The 22,326-nt window shown below is 42.3% G+C and overlaps 1 protein-coding gene across 2 annotated transcripts in view; it reads left to right on the top strand.

The window, feature by feature from the left end:
- Window positions 1–4,592, top strand: part of TBX15 (T-box transcription factor 15) — a 102,511-nt gene extending 97,919 nt beyond the window's left edge. For both annotated transcript variants that reach the window (XM_059054496.2, XM_067034123.1), the window contains exon 8: window positions 2,040–4,592. In XM_059054496.2, the coding sequence (XP_058910479.1) occupies window positions 2,040–2,824 (785 nt within the window). In that variant the 3' untranslated portion in view covers window positions 2,825–4,592. The remainder of the gene's footprint in view (window positions 1–2,039) is intronic.
- Window positions 4,593–22,326: the final 17,734 nt, after the last annotated feature.

The following is a 22,326-nucleotide window of genomic DNA, read 5'->3' as shown; positions in this document are numbered from 1 at the left end:
GTGTCATTTGAAAGCCAAAGCAAGCTGACTACAAACTTTTTAACATGTGCCTCTCATCTGCTCAGCAGAAATCCCTGTAACTTGTTAATAGTTCCCGTCTTATTTTTTTCTAGTGAAACCAATTGAGGCCTTAAATCAGTACCATTCGTTCCATCTTGGGCCATCCGAGAAAACCATTTAGGGTTGTAAAAAGTCATCTGCTCCATCTTGCACTTCCTGCTACAGGGCTAGGGCTCAGGCCTGATGGAGCATACCTATAACGGGACAGTACAGCGTGCTGAACAGGGGGTCTCCTTCAGGACCACATAAACACCAGATCTGGGAGAGCAAGGATGGACTTTCAAAGAGGGGAGACCAGATACACATCCCATAAAACACAAATCTCTTTACAGCTGGAGTTGGGTTTCTCTATTTGTGCCATAGCACTTATTTCACTGAAGTGCCTGGCATTTAGGGTGGAAAAGGGAGAAAATGTGTAGGATGCCTCCAAGAGGAACCCCACGCTGGCAGAAGATGAATCCCTGAGCTAGTCTGTTCAGTGGGACAAAAACAAGAAGTGTGTTTTTCCTCATCCTTCTTAGCTTTCCCCTTCAAGAACTTCCTCATGCTTCAATGATTCTTTGGAAAGTACTTGTTACTGGCCATTCACACTTTAGCAGAAATTTAATCCTCAGACATAAATTCTGAGAAGGACAGAAACTGAAGCCTATCAGTTCGAGCCCTTGTTTCATAGATGAGGAGATTTAAGACGTAGCCTGCCTTGCGTGTGGTCAGGAGCTGGATGGAGGCCAGTGAACCTAGAATCAGAATCACTGACCTTCCATGGTCAGTGCTGCCTTACTTTTCCAATGGTACTTACAATGTTGGCCTTATCTCAATTTGTGGAATAAAAATCTTTTTACTTCTCTTAAGGGAATTTAAGATATAAACAAGAAACAGACAAGGAGCATTTCCTGAAATGATTCTAAAATCAGGAGCTGTTTATATCTAAATCCAGTTCTACCTTGGAAGTTCATTGGGGAAATTCTTTTCACCAAGCAAGAGATGATATTGGTTGGGCTTCGTAAAAAATTTAACTGTTAAAAAACCCATTAACAAGAGCTAAATTTGTATTTCTACAGCCAAAACTGCTACAATATCCGTGGAGGTAGGCTAAGGCTTTTTTTTTTTTTTTTTTTTTTCCTGTGCTAAAAATTAGCTTTGGGTTTCTCTCTGAGGTATCTGCTGCTCAGCTTGCACATCTGGACCTTCCTCCCTGGTACACTGTGGATGGTTTCTTTGTATCCCTGTATTTCTGGAATCCTGCTGATTTTCTTCACATTTTTTCTCACTGATAAAAACCTTATTCCTGCTCCCTTCTACTTAAAAGTTCCTTTACCCTTGTATAGCAGTTCATGTTCTAGGACCCACTGCATGAGTTGTGGATGACCTAAAGGATAACATGCTCCTTGAGAATCACAACTCTCAACAATTCTGGGAAAGTCCCAACCTTGCCCTGATAGAGAAATTCCATCATGGGAGATTCCCTATGGAAGACAAAGCAGCTGCCCATTCTGGAATTCACATGAAAGGTCCAGTAACCCTGACACTCACCACTGCCTTCAACTTCCAGTAGATGAGACAGAAAGTGGGTACAGAACTGCTGCTCCCCAGCCCAGTAAAGGGGAGGCTTGGAAAGGTCATTTTTGACCTTCTTAAATTACCTGAGAACACATTTGAAGTAGACTGGGTTAAACTGGCCCTTTGTCTGTTGGTGCATCAGCCACCAACCCAGTTCTAATATCCCCAGGTTATTAGAACAACTCTCTCAAATACACATTCAGGTATTTTAGGAGATAAAAGGGACCTGGACATCCTCTGACCAAAGAGTGGTCCCTGGACCAGCAGCCTCAGTATCATCTGAGAACTTGTTGCACATTCTCAGGCCCTGTCCCAGACCTACAGAATTCGAAACTCTGGGGTAGAATCAGCGATCTGTGTTTTAATAAGCCCTTCAGGTGATTCTCCTGTCTCAATGGTATTTATGTTTTATTTTTCAGGAGGCAGCACAGGCACTTCCCCAACCACCTCCAGCACTGGGACACCATCCCCTTCAGCTTCTTCTCATCTTTTATCTCCATCCTGTTCTCCTCCAACATTTCACCTGGCCCCCAACACTTTCAACGTGGGCTGCCGAGAGAGCCAGCTGTGTAACCTAAACCTCTCTGATTATCCACCATGTGCCCGAAGCAACATGGCGGCCTTGCAGAGCTACCCAGGGCTGAGTGACAGTGGCTACAACAGGCTCCAGAGTGGCACTGCTTCAGCCCCTCAGCCCTCCGAAACCTTCATGCCCCAGAGGACTCCATCCCTGATCTCAGGAATACCTGCTCCTTCCTCGTTGCCTAGCAACAGCAAGATGGAAGCCTACGGTGGCCAGCTGGGGTCCTTCCCCACGTCCCAGTTTCAGTATGTCATGCAGGCAGGCAATGCAGCCTCCAGCTCCTCATCACCACACATGTTTGGGGGCAGCCACATGCAGCAGAGCTCCTACAATGCCTTCTCTCTCCACAACCCTTATAATCTATATGGATACAATTTCTCCACTTCCCCAAGGCTAGCTGCAAGCCCAGAAAAACTGAGCACCTCTCAAAGCACTTTACTCTGTTCTTCTCCTTCCAATGGGGCCTTTGGAGAGAGGCAGTACCTGCCTACAGGGATGGAGCATGGCATGCACATGATTAGCCCCTCAGCCAATAATCAGCAGGCGACTAACACCTGTGATGGCCGGCAGTATGGGGCGGTCCCAGGCTCGTCCTCCCAGATGTCTGTTCACATGGTTTAGTGGCCAGTCCTAGCGCCACGGAGCCTACAGCAGCCAAGGCCCCAGAGTCTCCATGGGCAGATCCTCCTCTTTGGGAGCCCAACGCCTTTGAAAAACAGGAACTGTGTATTATTATTATTATTATTATTTTATTTTTTTTTTTACTGGAGGAGGAAAGCACATACCCAAGAACAAGAGACATTTAAGCCACTGAAGGATACTTGTGGTGGAATCATCTCTGACTCAGTGGCCATTCTCCTGCCTTCCCAAATCTTAGTTTTATAAAGCATCGTCTCTCCAGAGTGGCCTTTGAAGAAACTGAATAATCATTTTATAATAAAGTTGAGGGAGATGCTAGCATGTATCAGTCATGAAAATTACCCACACACAAATTCAGGTCTATACATACATACACACATACATATGTGCATGCATACATACACACATACATATATGTATTCATACACAGACTCATCCATACACAAACATACATGCACACTGACTCGGAACTGGATGAACTCTGTGGAGGGAAGCCCAGCATGGGTGCTTTCACCAAAAATTTGTCTATGTACAACAGTAGATGGACTGGGCCAGCAGGAGCTGCCAGTGTTTCTCCTCTGCAGCTTACCCTGTTTCTGGAATGAACCGTGTATCCTGGAACTCCTTCCGGTCAATGAGGGTGGAAAGACATCAGTACTACAACTGAACTGGGCTTCCTGAAAAAGATTGTTTTTGAACATTGGCTCTCTTCAATTGGTGTGCTGTCATTGATTTTCCCAGTGGTGCCCATGAAAAGAGGGAGTAAGAGTAGATGAAAAAGAGAGAGAGAGAGAGAGAGAGAGAGAGAGAGAGAGAGAGAGGGAGAGAGAAAGGAGAACGAACAGAGACCAAGAGAGAGGTGGAGAGCAAGACTGAATGCTGAAGTGAGAGCAACGATGAGAGTTTTAATTCACCAGGGAAATGTGGTTTGGGTTTGTTTTTCCCCCTCTCCCCCACAGGTTATGGAAAGAACCATGAAGTCATTGAGGAGTAAACCTCTCTGGGACACAGTGCATGGTCAGGGCATGGGTGAGAAGCACCGGGGCAAGGAATGCGTCTTCATCCCACAGTTTTGACCATCGTGATCCAGAAGAGAGGGGCGCCACACAGGAAGTGCCGATTCCAGAGCATGCAGCCTGGCAGGGGAAAGGAAAGGGAAGGAGTGTGAAGAAGGAAGAGTTGTATAATCCCAACAGATGATACCAAGAACAGAGGTGACAAGTGGAGGTCTGGCCTTCCAAATGCCAGGTCCAGACACCTGACCTGGATCACCTGCCCATCGCCCCTGTGGCAGGAGGAGTCCTGTCATGTTCCAGAGAATTGCAGATGGGTCTTCTACATCCTTCCACCTGCCCGTAGATCGCCATTTTTTTTTAATCAAATAGTTCATTGCAATTTTGAAGTTTTGGATTTTTTCCTTCATCTTTCCCTTCCCCTTCAAATCCTTTAATGATAAGAAAACAAGTGAAGTTTGGTACAAGCTAAACTTTTTAAGTGGTGTGGAAATGCAAATAATACCAAGTAAAAGAATGCAGATATTATTAAGATTTTTGGTTTTGAGGTGTTGTAGATAAATGTATTTATGTGCCTAGTGGGGAATCCAGTATTATGAATATTAAAAAAGGGGGCAATAAAAAGGGTATGTAAAATATGTATTAAGAAAAGGTGTATAAAAATTTGCCCTTATGCACGGAACTCTGTTTCTAAGTGCCAAGCACAGAAAGCCGCTAAATAAAATCTTTGCAATTGTTTTCTGTGTGTTCATTCACATGGAAAAAGCAAGCAGCAGCTGATGCCTTTACATTGTGCTTTACAATAAGCACAACACTCTCATCTCTACTATGTAACATGATCTTTATTCAGAACACATGAAGTATATATTATCGTCCTCATGTTATGATTAGTTACTAAGCTCCAGAGGGACTGAGTGAATTATCCAGGTCCACACAGCCTGTCAGAGAGGGAACTAGGGCTTGAAACCAGGTGTGACTCTAGTGGGATACCCACTTTCATGTTAGCTGCAAAAACCTGTGAGTCTAATAGCAACCCTCACTGTTGCTAAGTGCCAGATATCATACCATGTGTCTTACGTGAATCCTCCCACAGTTCTGCTGTAGGCATTATTTTTATGATCATTTTATAGGTTTGGAAACCAACTTTTTTTTTTGCGGTATGTGGGCCTCTCACTGTTGTGGCCTCTCCCGTTGCGGAGCACAGGCTCCGGACGCACAGGCCTAGTGGCCATGGCTCACGGGCTTAGTTGCTCCGCGGCATGTGGGATCTTCCCGGACCAGGGCACGAACCCGTGTCTCCTGCATCGGCAGGCGGACTCTCAACCACTGCGCCACCAGGGAAGCCCATGGAAACCAACTTTTAAAAGGTAAAGTAATTGACCAAGGCCCTCAGGTAGCAAGTGACTGAGCTGGCAATTTGACAGTATGCCTTTCTGCTGGAGCCCCAGCAGTCTCAGGATGCCCGTGGACCATCAAGAAAGAATCCTAAGGGGTTGGGGCAAAAGTGTCTCTGAGGCTGGGTTAGGACCTCAGATTAGGATGTTTAATCATAAATATATACTCTCCCCCTTGAATGTGCTACCCAGCGCAGGAGGAGTGATTTTGAGTTGTCATGCATCAAATGACAACTTTAATAAAGTGCCCAGGGCTATTCCATTTGTAAGCATTTTCACAGTGGTTGGGCAGGACGTATTGTTTTGCAAATGGGAGACTAGGATTATAAAACCTGGGACCTGTCCATACATAAAGGTGGCTGGGAAGCAGCAGAGCCAGGACTTAAAATCTCCTGCTCTTACACCTGCCTCAGACTGTTTCCCAGTGGACAGTTACACGGGAAGCCCACTGACCCATTTCACCAGGGCTTGATTTGGGGAGGGTGAGGCTGCTGGACCGCCATACTCTTTCACTGGAAATCGAGCTTGGGTTGGGAAAGCAAAAACTTTAATTAGTCATTGCTTTGGTTTTATGAATAACTTCAAAGAGTGGCATGCCAGTTAATTCCATTAGCCATCAGATTGTTGCTAAAAGAGCCGGGACAGTAGCTGATTGAGTATCTTCATGGATTGTGAACTCTCTGGGCGACATCTCAAAACTTAAAACGACACTGCTATTTGAAAACCTTGCAGTCAACACTTCACTTCATAATGGTAGACCGAAACCAACTACATCTGAAGCTTATTGTTATTTCTTGCTGATTTAGCAGCATACCAAATATTGTTCACTGGTCTACCAGTGTTTGAGGTTTTCAGTAATAGATAAGCATGATATGTTGAGCAGCAAACTCAACACAGAACCTCCATATTTTCATTTAATAGTAATATAATTTCTTATTTTATTTATTATTTCCTATTAAAGAGCAATAATCATTTAAGAGTTTTAAGTATAGATAATTTCTATAATTTGGATGAATTAGAACAATCTAAGTTGGTTACATTTGAATTGTAGCATACATTTCTACCTGCAACTGAAAAAGTAATAAAAATATTTATTTTAACACAAACTGGATAAAGAATTGTCAAGAATATACTCTACCCAATTATCTTTAATGAAATGGTGAAATTTTATTTCAGTTGGCACAATGATTGCATACAAAGGGCTATTGAAAGATTATTCTTCTTTGAGTTAAGATGCTCATGTTTTTGAGGAAAGGCTGTCTTGTTCCCCTTTGATCCTCAAGGCCCCAATATAAATCCTAATACATAGTCATTCTTACTGTTGAATTTGTTGGCCAAACCCACTTTTCAAGGATAGTGCAAAATGGTTACATGGCCGAATTCAGTCCCAATTAATGGGACCCACATTATCAAAGATTTATTGTTCTTCACATAGTGTTCTGTGACAGATTAGTAAAAATTTACTTTAGAAACTAACTTGGCAGCATCCATTACACATAATAGGGGTTTTTTTTAAATACATGTCATAGTTTTGTCCTTAAAAGAGTTCACTTTTTAGGCAGTCATAAGCATGTGAGGCAAATGATATAAAACGCTCTGAAAATTCAAAGAAGATACTCAGTGTAGGAATATGAAGTTGGGATTGTTTTCACTGGGGAGGTAGAACTTGACTGAGATTTGAAGGATGCTCAGAATTTTTATGGACGTTAGGAATGACAGGTTAAGAATGAAATAACATTTTAAAAGTCAATACAATAAATAAGTTTTGGAGGGAAAATGATAGCATCTCAATTGAAACCTGGAAATTTAATAAAATTGGAGGTATTCAGAAGCTTCTTGCAGCCTACAGACTAATACCCTCTTCTGTGAAATATTTTATCATTAGTGGAAGTTTTGAGGGCTGAGATGGAAGGGCAGAGCTGTTTGGCTGATGACACATATTTGATTAATTGCTTAGTACTTAGGATTTCAGAGAAGCTCTGCTGTACCAATTTGCATTCAATAAGCTAAAGGAGAGTTGTCCTCTCAAGGAAACCCAGTCACAAAGACATATTTTCACAAAGCTTTGCTGCTTATGATTGTCAACTGGAGATTTGATTTCCTGAGAGGGCCATGACTGTGACCAGCTTCATTCATTCAATTCAATAAATACTTATTTAATGCCTATCAATCACTGCCCTCACTTGACATGAAGACACAGACATGAGCAATTAAACTTGATCCTGCTTTCAAAGAGCTCAGGGTCTGGTGTGAGTGACATAGCAAACAAATGAAGAATATAATTTCAGACTGCAAAAATCATTTTGAGGAAATTAAAAATAATAGGATGATAGAGGGTGATTGGGGAATGAAGATCAAGGCTCATCTAGACAGGGTTTTCTAAGAGGTCTACTCTAAGTGGGTGACATTTGAGTTAGTGCAAAGGAAGACCTTATCTTAGAATTTGCTTACTCCAGCTTATGACGAGGGCAGCCATATCCTCACTAGAAGGTGTGCTCTGCTAGTTTTGCATTAGCTGAAGCCAGGCATTTTTGTCTTTCCAAAGGCTTTGTAGCACTGATACTTATTTACTAAAGCCCTGCTGCTGACTTTCTGGGACCAGGGCCATTTAGGGACTCTTCAGATCTGAATCTGTCTTCTACATGGCCCCAATGAAGTTCTATTTTCATGACTTGGTAGAGGATGAGAGTCATCCCTTCTCTCTGACTTTATTAAAAGGTTACAACAAGTGATCAAACAACCAATTAATTAATAACAGTCATATTCATAATCATAAGAAGAAAATACTAAATACGGCTTAGTATTCTACAGTTTTCTAAGAACTATTCTATGTAATAGATATCAAAAATTTCTACCTTCAAAAAGATTTCAGCCTGGTCGAGGAGTCAAGATATACGTGTATGAAATAGTGAATAATAAAAGCATTAAATTGGGCTTCCCTGGTGGCGCAGTGGTTGAGAGTCCGCCTGCCGATACAGGGGACACGGGTTCGTGCCCCGGTCCGGGAAGATCCCACATTCTGCAGAGCGGCTGGGCCCGTGAGCCATGGCCGCTGAGCCTGTGCATCCGGAGCCTGTGCTCTGCAATGGGAGAGGCCACAACAGTGAGAGGCCCGCGTACTACAAAAAAAAAAAAAAAAAAATCATTAAATTGGTGGTAGAGACCATATATGGGGCAGAACTTTAGAACGAAGTGAATTTTTATTGAGTCTTTATTACATGTTCCACATTATGCAAGGTTATCCTATAATCCTCGCAACTACCCTCTAGGATTTGTATTTCATTCCCTATTTTATAGATAGGGAAACTGAAACTTACAGAGGTTTAGTAAGGTGCACAAAATTAACACAGCTTGTATGCAACAAAGAGCTGCAACCAAGGCCTTTCCACTACTGTGTTTTTCCCAAAATGAGATTTATAAGGTCAATAATAAAGAGAGGTGTTCATGGAGAAGGTTGAATTTGAATTGTCCTTTTCAGAATTCATGGAAACCGCATAAATTGAGGAGAAAGGAGGGCGTCCAGATGCAAGGGTGGGAAGTAGCATGTCAAAGACAGGTGTATGGGACAATGAGTTATGGTAGTGGGATTGGGGAAGAGGATATTTGCTCTCTTAAGTCAAATCTCAAAAATCTTAAGTCGTATGTTCTCCCTGCTGTTCCTAGTACCATGACTCTGGATTCCCCTTTCTAATAGGAGATGTCCTAGCTCTGTGTGTGGTCAGGCCACTCAAGATGGCTGTTCTCTTGCTCTCTGGATATCCTCTTCCTCCCCCACCCCCTCACCAGTACCTGCTTCACCTCCTACATACTCGCCCCAGGCCCCAACTAAGGACTGGTCTAGCTGTAGATCAGAACCCTCCACTATGCTTATCAAAGGGGTGGTAAGGGGCGAGCTCCTCTGCTGGTTTCCCTGGTAACCGATGAGCCCACCTGACATCAATTCCTCCTATAACTGGTACCCTCCCCCTCCCCCGGGGAGCGAAGCCGGCTGCCATGACTTGCCAGCCCGTCTACCGCACACAGTGGGGTGTCAACCCAGGACCTTGCTTCAGACATGTAAGCTACCCCATCCGTTAAACCATTGATGTCTCTGTCGCTGACTCGGGGCTCTTTCTTCGGTCTTAAGGATGGGCAAGTACAGGTATTGTAAGCCTGTGGGGTGCAGCCCAACACTCTAACTTGGGCAGTTCAAGATTTCATCCACTGTCTCAGTGGGAACCTTCACTCTGGAAGGGACCAGTGGGGACTACGGGGTGATCGAGGAGTCAAGTTATATCCCGCCAACGCTCCCCCCCCACCCGTCTCCCCCCACCAACCCCACCAGGTCCCCAGGGATAGGTTCAGTTGCCATGCTCTTTGTGTCCAGCTCTGCACAGAGCCCTTTGCTTTCTTCAGCCAGGCAAGCAGTGCCACATGAGATGGTGAAAGGTGAAACTTGCTGCTTAAGGTTGAGAAAACATATATCATGTTTTCCTTCTTAGCTCGTTCTACTGTGAAGAGGAGCAGAATATGCCACCCCAAAATACGCCACTTTGGCGTGTGGATTATTTTCAGCTGAAGGCAAGCAAGACCCAGCAGATTGGGGGAAAACTTTTACCTCTCCCTTAATTACCTAAATGACTTAAATAGGGGGCCTGTACCAGAAAGAAAAAAAAACAAAAACATTATCAGAGACATCTTAATTTACCTGATTACCTGCATGGCAGGGCAAACTTCTAACTACCAGACATCAGCTGTTCTAACATTTCAGTGAGTTACCCTCCTCCCCTTTGAAGCTCCAGGCTCCTAGTACATTCTTTAGCTCAGGAAGTCATGTAAGCCTCAATTGTCCTAGTTGCTCTTTAGTCTCATATCTCTGGGGGCTTCTGTACAGACAGAATTAAATTTGTTTTCCTTCTGTTAATCTGTCTTATGTCAATTTAATTATTAAATCAGCTAAAGAACCCAGAAGGTAAGAGAAAATTTTCCATCCCTACAACTGCTCATAGCACTCGTTTTTTTTTTTTTTTTTTTTTTTTTTTTGCGGTACGCGGGCCTCTCCCATTGCGGAGCACAGGCTCCAGACGCGCAGGCTCAGCGGCCATGGCTCACGGGCCCAGCCGTTCCGCGGCACAGGGGATCCTCCCGGACCGGGGCACGAACCCGCGTCCCCTGCATCGGCAGGAGGACTCCCAAGCACTGTGCCACCAGGGAAGCCCAGCACTCATGTTTTATGTGTTAACCTAACAGCATTTCCTACTTCAGATGCTTCCTACTCATACTTTTTGCTTTTATTAAACTTTAATGCAGGCCCAGTATAGGCACAGAGAACCAAAGAGATTTTGAGTCCTTTTTAGTACTTTATTCAATAAAGCCAAAACAGATAAAGTGAGCTGCCAAAGGATGGCCGAGTCAACCCTCCTGCAATTCTCATTCTAGGAGAAGTTCCTGGCCATGAAGAGGAATCTTGGAGCTCTCCCTGTCTTGCCACACTGTACATTCCTCTTCCACCCATGGGCAGGTAAAATCCCCCTTAAGCTGTCTCTAGATGATGTAACAGATAAACCCCCAAATATTAAAAAATTAATGTTTATTTCTCACTCATCTCACAATCTGCATGGGCTTCCTGGTTAGGTGGCTCTTCTCCAAGCAGTGATTCTGAGAACCAGGCTCCTTCCAAATTCCACTATCTTCAACACATAGCTTGGTACCTTTCCATTCAGGTAGCAGATGCGGAAGAATGGAAACTTGAACATGGGAAATATTTATATGCCTGGCTTGGAATTGGTTACATGACTTCTTCCCCATTTTTTGGTTAGAACTCTAACCACACCTAACTGCAGGAGAACCTGGGAAATATAGTCTAGTTGAGTACCTAGGAAGGAAAGGAAACAGATTTGTTAGGTATGAATTAGGAGTCTCTGCAAGCCCCTGAGCCATTCAAGGCTTATTTTCTAAGATCTGCTTTTCCTATAAACCCAGCAGGTAAGAGTAAGGCTAGTTTTTGGTCCCAGCTGCTCAAATGTTTTGCAAAACAACCCGGAGCAGTTGACTTTACCCCATTAGGGTTTAGTTCATCATTAAGATACATCTTTCAGTAGGAGTTCCTTCCCATTCTCCCAAAAGGGTCTTGAGGATTTACAAAATGCAGAATGAGATTTTTCTCAAGTGGTAATAACTATAAAGCAAGAAACATTTATCAAGTGCTTATTACATGCCAGCTAAGTGCTTTACATACATCATCTTATTTAATTCTGAACAATAATCTTACATGATAGATACTATTATTATTATTCCCATATTGTAGGTAAGAGAAAATATACAGAGAGGCTAAGAATCTTGCCCAAGGGCACACTCAAGCAGTCCCATTCAGAGCCTGCACTATTAATTAATATGTTACTTAATTACAGCAGGCTTTTTCATTTCTTTGTTTTTATATTTATTTACTTGGGCAAAATTCTGAGAATGTTATAGATAAGTCATGTTCCCTAGAGAGCTTATAGTATAGAAGGAATAGCCTCTTTTTTCTTTTTTAATTGAAGTATGGTTGATTTACAATGTCGTATTTTCTGTTGTACAGCAAAGTGATTCAGTTATATATGTGTGTGTGCGTGTGTGTATATTCTTTTTCAGATTCTTTTCCATTATAGTTTATTATAAGATATTGAATATAGTTCCCTGTGCTATAGAGTAGGACCTTGTTGTTTATCTATTTCATATATAGTAGTTTGTATCTACTAATACCAAACTCCTCATTTATTCCCCCCAACACCACCTTTCCCCTTTGGTAACCATAAGTTTGTTTTCTATGTCTGTGAGTCTGTTTCTATTTTGTAAATAAGTTCATTTGTGTCATATTTTAGATTCCACATGTAAGTGATATCATGTGATATTTGTCACTCTTTCTGACTTACTTCACTTAGTATGGTAATCTCTAAGTCCATCCATGTTGCTGCAAATGGCAGAATTTCATTCATTTTATGGCTGAATTAATATTCCATCATATATATACATACACATATATCTGTGTGTGTGTGTGTGTGTATATATATATATATATATATATATACACACACACATACCACATCTTCTTTATCCATTCATCTGTCAATGGACATTCATTTAGGTTGCTTCCATGTCTTGGCTACTGTAAATAGTCTGCTATGAACATTGGGGTGCATGTATCTTTTGGGGGTGTTTTTCTTTTTTTTTTTTTTTTTGCGGTACGCAGGGCTCTCAGATTGCGGAGCACAGGCTCCGGACTGCGCAGGCTCTGGACTGCGCAGGCTCAGCGGCCATGGCTCACGGGCCGAGCCGCTCCGCGGCATGTGGGATCTTCCCGTACTGGGGCATGAACCCGTGTCCCCTGCATCGGCAGACGGACTCTCAACCACTGCGCCACCAGGGAAGCCCGCATGTATCTTTTTGAATTAGAGTTTTCATCTCTTCCAGATACATGTCCAGAAGTGGGATTGCTGGATCATATGGTAGATGGTAGATCTATTTTTAGTTTAAGGAACCTCCCTACTGTCCTCCATAATGGCTGTACCAATTTACATTCCCACTAACAGTGCAGGAGGGTTCCCTTTTCTCCACACCCTCTCCAGTATTTATTATTTGTAGACTTTTTGATGATGGCCATTCTGACTGGTGTAAAGAGTATCTCACTATAGTTTTTACTTGCATTTCTCTAATAATTAGCAATGTTGAGAATCTTTTCATGTGCTGATTGGCCATCTGTATGTCTTCTTTGGAGAAGTGTCTATTTAGGTCTTCTGCCCATGTTTTGATTAGGTTTTGGTTTTTTTGTTATTGAGTTGTATTAGCTTTTTATATATTTTGGGAATTAAGCGCTTGTTGGTTGCATCATTTGCAAATATTTTCTCCCATTCTGTAGGTTGTCATTTCATCTTGTTTATGGCTTCTTTTGTTGTGCAAAAGCTTTTAAGTTTGAGTAGGTCCAATTTGTTTATTTTTTGTTTTCTTTTGCCTTGGGAGACTGACCTAAAAAACATTTCTACGATTTATGTCACAGAATGTTTTGCCTATGTTCTCTTCTAGGAATTTTATTGTGTCATGTTTTATATTTAAGTCTTTAAGCCATTTTGAGTTTATTTTTGTGTATGGTGTGAGGGAGTATTCTAACTTCATTGGTTTACATGCAGCTCTCCAGCTTTCCTAACACCACTTGATGAAGAGACTGTCTTTTTCCCATTGTATATTCTTACCTACTTTGTTGAAGATTAATTGACTATAGGTGGGTGGGTTTATTTCTGGACTCTCTGTCCTGTTCTGTTAATCCATATGTCTGTTTTTGTGCCAATACCATGCTGGTTTTTTTTAACATCTTTATTGGAGTATAACTGTTTTACAATAGTGTGTTAGTTTTTCCTTTACAACAAAGTGAATCAGTTATACATATACATATGTTCCTATACCTCTTCCCTCTTGCGTCACCCTCTCTCCTACCCTCCCTATCCCACCCCTCTAGGTGGTCACAAAGCACAGAGGTGATCTCCCTGTGCTATGCGGCAGCTTCCCACTAGCTATCTAATTTACATTTGGTAGTGTATATATGTCCCTGCCACTCTCTCACTTCGTCAGAGCTTACCCTTCCCCCTCCCCATATCCTCAAGTCCATGCTCTAGTAGGTCTGTGTTTTATTCCCATCCTACCACTAATCTCTTCATGACATTTCTTTTTCTTAGAGTCCATATATATGTGTTAGCATACGGTATTTGTTTTTATCCTTCTGACTTACTTCACTCTGTATGACAGATTCCAGGTCTATCCACCTCATTACAAATAACTCAGTTTCATTTCTTTTTATGGCTGAGTAATATTCCATTGTATATATGTGCCACATCTTCCTTATCCATTCATCTGTTGATGGACACTTAGGTTGCTTCCATGTCCTGGCTATCGTAAATAGAGCTGCAATGAACATTTTGGTACATGACTCTTTTTGAATTATGATTTTCTCAGGGTATATGCCCAGTAGTGGGATTGCTGGGTCGTATGGTAGTTCTAATTTTAGTTTTTTAAAGAACCCCCATACTGTTCTCCATAGTGGCTGTATCAATTTACATTCCCACCAGCAGTGCAAGAGGGTTCCCTTTTCTCCACAACCTCTCCAGCATTTATTGTTTCTAGAGTTTTTGATGATGGCCAACCTGACTGGTGTGAGATGATATCTCATTGTAGTTTTGATTTGCATTTCTCTAATGATTAATGATGTTGAGCATTCCTTCATGTGTTTGTTGGCAATCTGTATATCTTCTTTGGAGAAATGTCCATTTAGTTCTTCTGCCCATTTTTGGATTTAGTTGTTTGTTTTTTTGTTATTGAGCTGTCTGAGTTGCTTATAAATTTTGGAGATGAATCCTTTGTCAGTTGCATCATTTGCAAATATTTTCTCCCATTCTGAGGGTTGTCTTTTGGTCTTGTTTATGGTATCCTTTGCTGTGCAAAAGCTTTTAAGTTTCATTAGGTCCTATATGTTTATTTTTGTTTTTATTTCCACTTCTCTAGGAGATGGGTCAAAAAGGATCTTGCTGTGATTTATGTCATAGAGTGTTCTGCCTATGTTTTCCTCTAAGAGTTTGATAGTGTCTGGCCTTACATTTAGGTCTTTAACCCATTTTGAGTTTATTTTTGTGTGTGGTGTTAGGGAGTGTTCTCATTTCATACTTTTACATGTAGCTGTCCAGTTTTCCCAGCACCACTTATTGTAGAGGCTGTCTTTCTCCACTGTATATCCTTCCCTCCTTTATCAAAGATAAGGTGACCATATGTGTGTGAGTTTATCTCTGGGCTTTCTATCCTGTTCCATTGATCTATATTTCTGTTTTTGTGCCAGTACCATACTGTCTTGATTACTGTAGCCTTGTAGTAGAGTCTGAAGTCAGGGAGCCTGATTCCTCCAGCTCCATTTTTCATTCTCAAGATTGCTTTGGCTATTTGGGGTCCTTTGTGTTTCCATACAAATTGTGAAATTTTTTGTTCTAGTTCTGTAAAAAATGCCAGTGGTAATTTGATAGGGATAGCATTGAATCTGTAGATTGCTTTGGGTAGTAGAGTCATTTTCACAGTGTTGATTCTTCCAATCCAAGAACATGGTATATTTCTCCACCTATTTGTACCAGCTTTAATTTCTTTCATCAGTGTCTTATAGTTTTCTGCATACAAGTCTTTTGTCTCCTTAGGTAGGTTTATTCCTAGATATTTTATTCTTTTTGTTGCAATGGTAAATCGGAGTGTTTTCTTAATTTCACTCTCAGATTTTTCATCATTAGTGTATAAGAATGCCAGAGATTTCTGTGCATTAATTTTGTATCCTGCAACTTTACCAAATTCATTGATTAGCTCCAGTAGTTTTCTGGTAACATCCTTAGGATTCTCTATGTATAGTATCATGTCATCTGCAAACAGTGACAGCTTTACTTCTTCTTTTTGGATTTGGATTCCTATTATTTCTTTTTCTTCTCTGATTGCTGTGGCTAGAACTTCCAAAACTAGGTTGAATAAGAGTGGTGAGAGTGGGCAACCTTGTCTTGTTCCTGATCTTATTGGAAATGGTTTCAGTTTTTCACCATTGAGAACGATGCTGGCTGTGGGTTTGTCATATATGGCCTTTATTATGTTGAGGAAAGTTCCCCCTATGCCTACTTTCTGCAGGGTTTTTATCATAAATGGGTGTTGAATTTTGTCAAGAGCTTTCTCTGCATGTATTAGATGATCATATGGTTTTTCTCCTTCAGTTTGTTGATATGGTGTATCACGTTGATTGATTTGCATATATTGAAGAATCCTTGCATTCCTGGAATAAACCCCACTTGATCATGGTGTATGATCCTTTTAATGTGCTGTTGGATTCTGTTTGCTAATATTTTATTGAGGATTTTTGTATCTATGTTCATCAGTGATATTGGCCTGTAGTTTTCTTTCTTTGTGACGTCTTTGTCTGGTTTTGGTATCAGGGTGATGGAGGCCTCATTGAATGAGTTTGGGAGTGTTCCTCCCTCTGCTATCTTTTTGAAGAGTTTGAGAAGGATAGGCGTTAGCTCTTTTCTAAATGTTTGATAGGATTCACCTGTGAAGCCATCTGGTCCTGGGCTTTTGTTTGTTGGAAGATTTTTAATCACAGTTTCAATTTCAGTGCTTGTGATTGGTCTGTTCATATTTTCTATTTCTTCCTGGTTCAGTCTCGGCAGGTTGTGCATTTCTAAGAATTTGTCCATTTCTTCCAGGTTGTCCATTTTATTGGCATACAGTTGCTTGTAGTAATCTCTAATAATCTTTTGTATTTCTGCAGAGTCCATTGTTACATCTCCTTTTTCATTTCTAATTCTATTGATTTGAGTCTTCTCCCTTTTATTCTTGATGAGTCTGGCTAATGGTTTATCAATTTTATTTATCTTCTCAAAGAACCAGCTTTTAGTTTTATTGATCTTTGCTATTGTTTCCTTCATTTCTTTTTCATTTATTTCTGATCTGATCTTTATGATTTCTTTCCTTCTGCTAAATTTGGGATTTTTTTGTTCTTCTTTCTCTAATTGCTTTAAGTGTAAAGTTAGGTTGTTTTTTTGCGATGTTTCCTGTTTCTTAAGGTATGTTGTATTGCTATAAACTTCCCTCTTAGAACTGCTTTTGCTGCATCCCATAGGTTTTGGGTCGTCGTGTCTCCATTGTCATTTGTTTCTAAGTATTTTTTGATTTCCTCTTTGATTTCTTCAGTGATCACTTTGTTATTAAGTAGTGTATTGTTTAGCCTCCATTTGTTTGTATCTTTTACAGATTTTTTTCTGTAATTGATATCTAGTCTCATAGTGTTGTGGTCAGAAAAGATACTTGATACGATTTCCATTTTCTTAAATTTGCCAAGGCTAGATTTGTGACCCAATATATGATCGATCCTGGAGAATGTTCCATAAGCACTTGAGAAAAATGTGTATTCTGTTGTTTTTGGATGGAATGTCCTACAAATATCAATTAAGTCCATCTTGTGTAATGTATCATTTAAAGCTTGTGTTTCCTTATTTATTTTCATTTTGGATGATCTGTCCATTGGTGAAAGTGGGGTGTTAAAGTCCCCTACTATGATTGTGTTACTGTCGATTTACCCCTTTAAGGCTGTTAGTATTTGCTTTATGTATTGAGGTGCTCCTATGTTGGGTGCATAAATATTTTCAATTTTTATATGTTCTTCATGGATCGATCCCTTGATCATTATGTAGTGTCCTTCTTTGTCTTTTGTAATGATCTTTATTTTAAAGTCTATTTTGTGGGCTTCCCTGGTGGCGCAGTGGTTGAAAGTCCTCCTGCCGATGCAGGGGACGCGGGTTTGTGCCCCGGTCCGGGAGGATCCCACGTGCCGCGGAGCGGCTGGGCCCGTGAGCCATGGCCGCTGAGCCTGTGCATCTGGAGCCTGTGCTCCGCAGCGGGAGAGGCCACAGCAGTGAGAGGGCCGCGTACCACAAAAAAAAAAAAAAAGTCTATTTTGTCTGATATGAGAATTGCTACTCCAGCTTTCTTCTGATTTCCATTTACATGGAATATCTTTTTCCATCCCCTTACTTTCAGTCTGTATGTGTCCCTAGGTCTGAAGTGGATCTCTTGTAGACAGCATATATATGGGTCTTGGTTTTGTATCCATTCAGCCAGTCTGTGTCTTTTGGTGGGAGCATTTAATCCATTTACATTTAAGGTAATTATCAATATGTATGTTCCTGTTACCATTTACTTAATTGTTTTGGATTGTTCTTGTAAGTGTTTTCGTTCTCTTGTGTTTCTTGCCTCGAGAAGTTCCTTTAGCCTATGTTGTAGAGCTGGTTTGGTGGTGCTGTACTCTCTCAGCTTTTGCTTGTCTGTAAAGGTTTTAATTTCTCCATCAAATCTGAATGAGATCCTTGCTGGGTAGAGTAATCTTGGTTGTAGGTTTTTTTCCTTCACTTTAAATATGTCCTGCCACTCCATTCTGACTTGTAGGGTTTCTGCTGAATGATCAGATGTTAACCTTATGGGGATTCCCTTGTGTGTTATTTGTTGTTTTTCCCTTGCTGCTTTTAATATGTTTTCTTTGTATGTAATTTTTGACAGTTTGATTATTATGTGTCTTGGCGTGTTTATCCTTGGGTTTATCCTGTATGGGACTCTCTGTGCTTCCTGGACTTGATTGACTATTTCCTTTCCTATGTTAGGGAAATTTTCAACTATAATCTCTTCAAATATTTTCTCAGTCCGTTTCTTTTTCTCTTCTTCTTCTGGGACCCCTATAATTCGAATGTTGGTGTGTTTAATGTTGTCCCAGAGGTCTCTGAGACTGTCCTCAGTTCTTTTCATTCTTTTTTCTTTCTTCTGCTCTGCAGTAGTTATTTCCACTATTTTATCTTCCAGGTCACTTATCCGTCCTTCTGCCTCAGTTATTCTGCTGTTGATCCCATCTAGAGTATTTTCATTTCATTTATTGTGTTGCTCATCGTTGCTTGCTTCCTCTTTATTTCTTCTAGGTCCTTGTTAACTGTTTCTTGGAATTTGTCTATTCTATTTCCAAGATTTTGAATCATCTTTACTATCATTATTCTGAATTCTTTTTCAGGTAGACTGGCTATTACCTCTTCATTTGTTAAGTCTGGTGTGTTTTTATCTATCTTGCTCCTTCATCTGTTGTGTGTTTTTCTGTCTTCTCATTTTGCTTATCTTACTGTGTTTGGGATCTCCTTTTTGCAGGCTGCAGGTTTGTAGTTCCCTCTGTTTTTGGTGGCTGTCCCCAGTGGCTTAGGTTGGTTCAGTGGGTTGAGCAGGTTTCCTGGTTGGGGGGACTAGTGCCTCTGTTCTGGTGGATGAAGCTGGATCTTGTCTTTCTGGTAGGCAGGTCCACGTCTGGTGGTGTGTATCGGGATGTTGGTAGCCTTATTATGATTTTAGGTAGCCTCTCTGCTAATGGATGGGGCTGTAGACCTGTCTTGCTCTTTGTTGGGGATAGGGTGTCCAGCACTTTTCGTTGCTGGTCTTTGAGTGAAGCTGGGTCTTGGTGTTGAGATGGAGATCTCTGGGAGAGTTTCATTATTTGATATTGCATGGAGCTGGGAGGTCTTGTGTGGACCAGTGTCCTGAGGTTGGTTCTCCCACCTCAGAGACACAGCCCTGGTGCCTGGCTGGAGTGCCAAGAGCCTTTAATCCACACGGCTCAAAATAAAAGGGAGAAAAAATAGAAAGGAAAGAAAAGGAAGGAAGGAAGGAGGGAGGTAGGGAGGGAAGGAAGGAAGAAAAGAAGGGAGGAAGGGAAGAAGGAAGAAATGAAGGAAGGAAGAAAGCAAAAAAAGGAAGGAAGGAGGAGAGGAAGAAAGGGAGGAAGGAAGAGAGGAAGGAAGGGAGGAAAGAAGGGAGGAAGGAAGGAAGAAAGGAAGAAAGAAAGGGAGAAGACAAAATAAAGTGGGATAAGGTATAGTTATTAAAATAAAAAATAATTATTAAGAAGAAAAATTTCTATTAAAAAAAAACAAAGAAAAATGGGTCGGTCTAACCCTAGGACAAACGGTTAAAGCAAAGCTATACAGACAAAATCTCATACAGCAGCACACACATACACACTCACAAAAAGAAAAAAGGGGAAAATAATATTATATCTTGCTCCCAAAATCCACCTCCTCAACTTAGGATGATTCGTTGTCTACTCAGGTTTTCCACAGATGCAGGGCACTTCAAATTGATTGTGGAGCTTTAATCCGCTGCTTCTGAGGCTGTTGGGAGAGACCTCCCCCTCTCCTCTTTGTTCGCACAGCTCCTGGGGTTCAGCTTTGGACTTGGCCCCACCTCTGCGTGTACATCGTCCGAGGGTGTCTGCCCTTCGCTCAGATAGGACGGGGTTAAAGGAGCAGCTGATTCAGGGGCTCTGGCACAGGCTGCGGGGAGGGAGGGGCACGGATGTGGGGCGAGTCCGCGGCGGCAGAGGCCGGCATGATGCTGCACCAGCCCAAGGCGCGCCACGCATTCTCCCGGGGAAGCTGTCCCTGGATCCAGGGACCCTAGCAGTGGTGGGCTGCACGGGCTCCCAGGAGGGGTGGTGTGGAGAGTGACCTGTGCTCTCACACAGGCCTCTTGGTGGCGGCAGCAGCAACCCTAGCGTCCCACACCTGTCTCTACTGTCCGTGACGACAGCCGCGGCTCGCGCCTGTTTCTGGAGCTCCTTTATGTGGTGCCCTTAATCCCCTCTCCTCGCGCCCGAGGAAGCAAAGGGGCAAGAAAAAGTCTCTTGTCTCTTTGGCAGCTCTGTGCCCGTTTCTGGAGCTCCTTTAGGCAGCGCGCTTAATCCCCTCTCCTCGCGCCCCAGGAGGCAAAGAGGGAAGAAAAGGTCTCTTGCCTCTTCGACAGCTCCAGACTTCAACTGGACTCCCTCCCGGCTAGCTGTGGTGCACTAGCCCCCTTCAGGCTGTGTTCACGCCGCCAACCCCAGTCCTCTCTCTGGGATCCGACTGAAGCCCAAGCCTCAGCTCCCGGCCCCCGCCCGCCCCGGCGGGAGAGCAGACAAGCCTCTCGGGCTGGTGAGTACTGGTCGGCACCGATCCTCTGTGCGGGAATCTCTCCGCTTTGCTCTCCGCACCCTGTGGCTGTGCTCTCCTCCGCGGCTCTGAAGCTTCCGCCCAGCCACCCACAGTCTCCGCCTGCGAAGGGGTTTCTAGTGTGTGGGAACCTTTCCTCCTTCACGGTTCCCTCCCACTGGTGCAGGTCCTGTCCCTATTCTTTGTCTCTGTTTTTTCTTTTTTCTTTTGCCCTACCCAGGTACGTGGGGAGTTTCTTACCTTTGGGGAGGTCTGAGGTCTTCTGCCAGCGTTCAGTGGGTGTTCTATAGGATAAGTTGCATGTGTAGATGTATTTCTGATGTCTCTGTGAGGAGGAAGATATCCGCGTCTTACTCTTCCACCACCTTGAAGCTCCTCCCTCTATCATGCTGTTTTGATTACCGTAGCTTTGTAGTATTGTCTGAAGTCTTGTGGGGATGTTATGCCTCCAGCTTTGCTTTTTCTTCACAGGAGTTCTTTGGCAATTCTGGGTCTTTTGCAGTTTCATATAAATTTCATATAAATTTTAGGATTACTTGTTCTAGTTCTGTGAAAATGTCGTGGGTAATTTGATAGGGATAACAGTAAATCTGTAGATTGCTTTGGGTAGTATGGCCATTTTTACAATATTAATTCTTCCGGTTCAAGAGCATAGGATACCTAGGAATAGATTCTTATATTGTTTCACCCAGAAAGATGCCACATATGACATTGTAGTGTAAGTACATAAGGATTAGCTTTTTTGATTGTAATGTAAGTGCCTGATATTAAGCTTTTGATTCCCAAGGGATCCACTTCAAAGACATCCACCTTCAATAAACGTATTGTCACCTACACAACCAGATAAAGGCCACCCCATTCATAAATTTCTCCTTTTGGAAAGTCCTCAATCACCTAGATAACTGAGGGCTTGACTGACCGTGCTTCTCACTTCCAGTACCTTAATTCCTGCTCTTATGTTTTAAATTCACCAGTAACTAGTGAACCCACAAAACACTAGGCACTCCACCCTCAATTCCAACAAAGGTAGAACCCCAGGTCCACGCTCTCTCTTTCTCTCTTTCTCTCTTTCTATCCATGACCTGGTTGTGTGGTCCTGGGCATGCCATGTACCTTTCAGGACCTGTGAAGAAAACTTGTTTTTTTTCAAAGTTTCCTGATGGTTGTTGTTAAGGTGCATCTTGCAATCATAATAAGAACCACAAGGGCTGGTCCAGTCGCAACATTGGTTCTGGCTGGGGAAAAGTCTGTGGGGGCTAGTCACAGTAGTAGGGCCCAGGTGAGTGCCCCCAGGCATTCCTAGCTGATAACATCACTAGCCATAGGCTGAGACCATCTCAAAACAGACACAGATATGGAAGCCAGCTCTAGAGTATCAGGATCACTTTCTCTACAGCCTGTAATTCTGCAGGCCTGGGGAATGACCCTTCCTACCCCTAAGTAGGAGCACAGAGAGCCTTGTCATGTAACATTCTGTGCAATAGCCAAAGCCCAGTAAAATCTTTCTCCATGACTTCCAAGCTGGGTTTCTGGAACTA

Source organism: Kogia breviceps, chromosome 1 (assembly GCF_026419965.1).
Source record: "Kogia breviceps isolate mKogBre1 chromosome 1, mKogBre1 haplotype 1, whole genome shotgun sequence".
NCBI lineage: Eukaryota > Metazoa > Chordata > Mammalia > Artiodactyla > Physeteridae > Kogia > Kogia breviceps.
The sequence above is the reverse complement of the archived record's forward strand: the minus strand, read 5'-3'. Positions and strand labels throughout refer to the sequence as shown.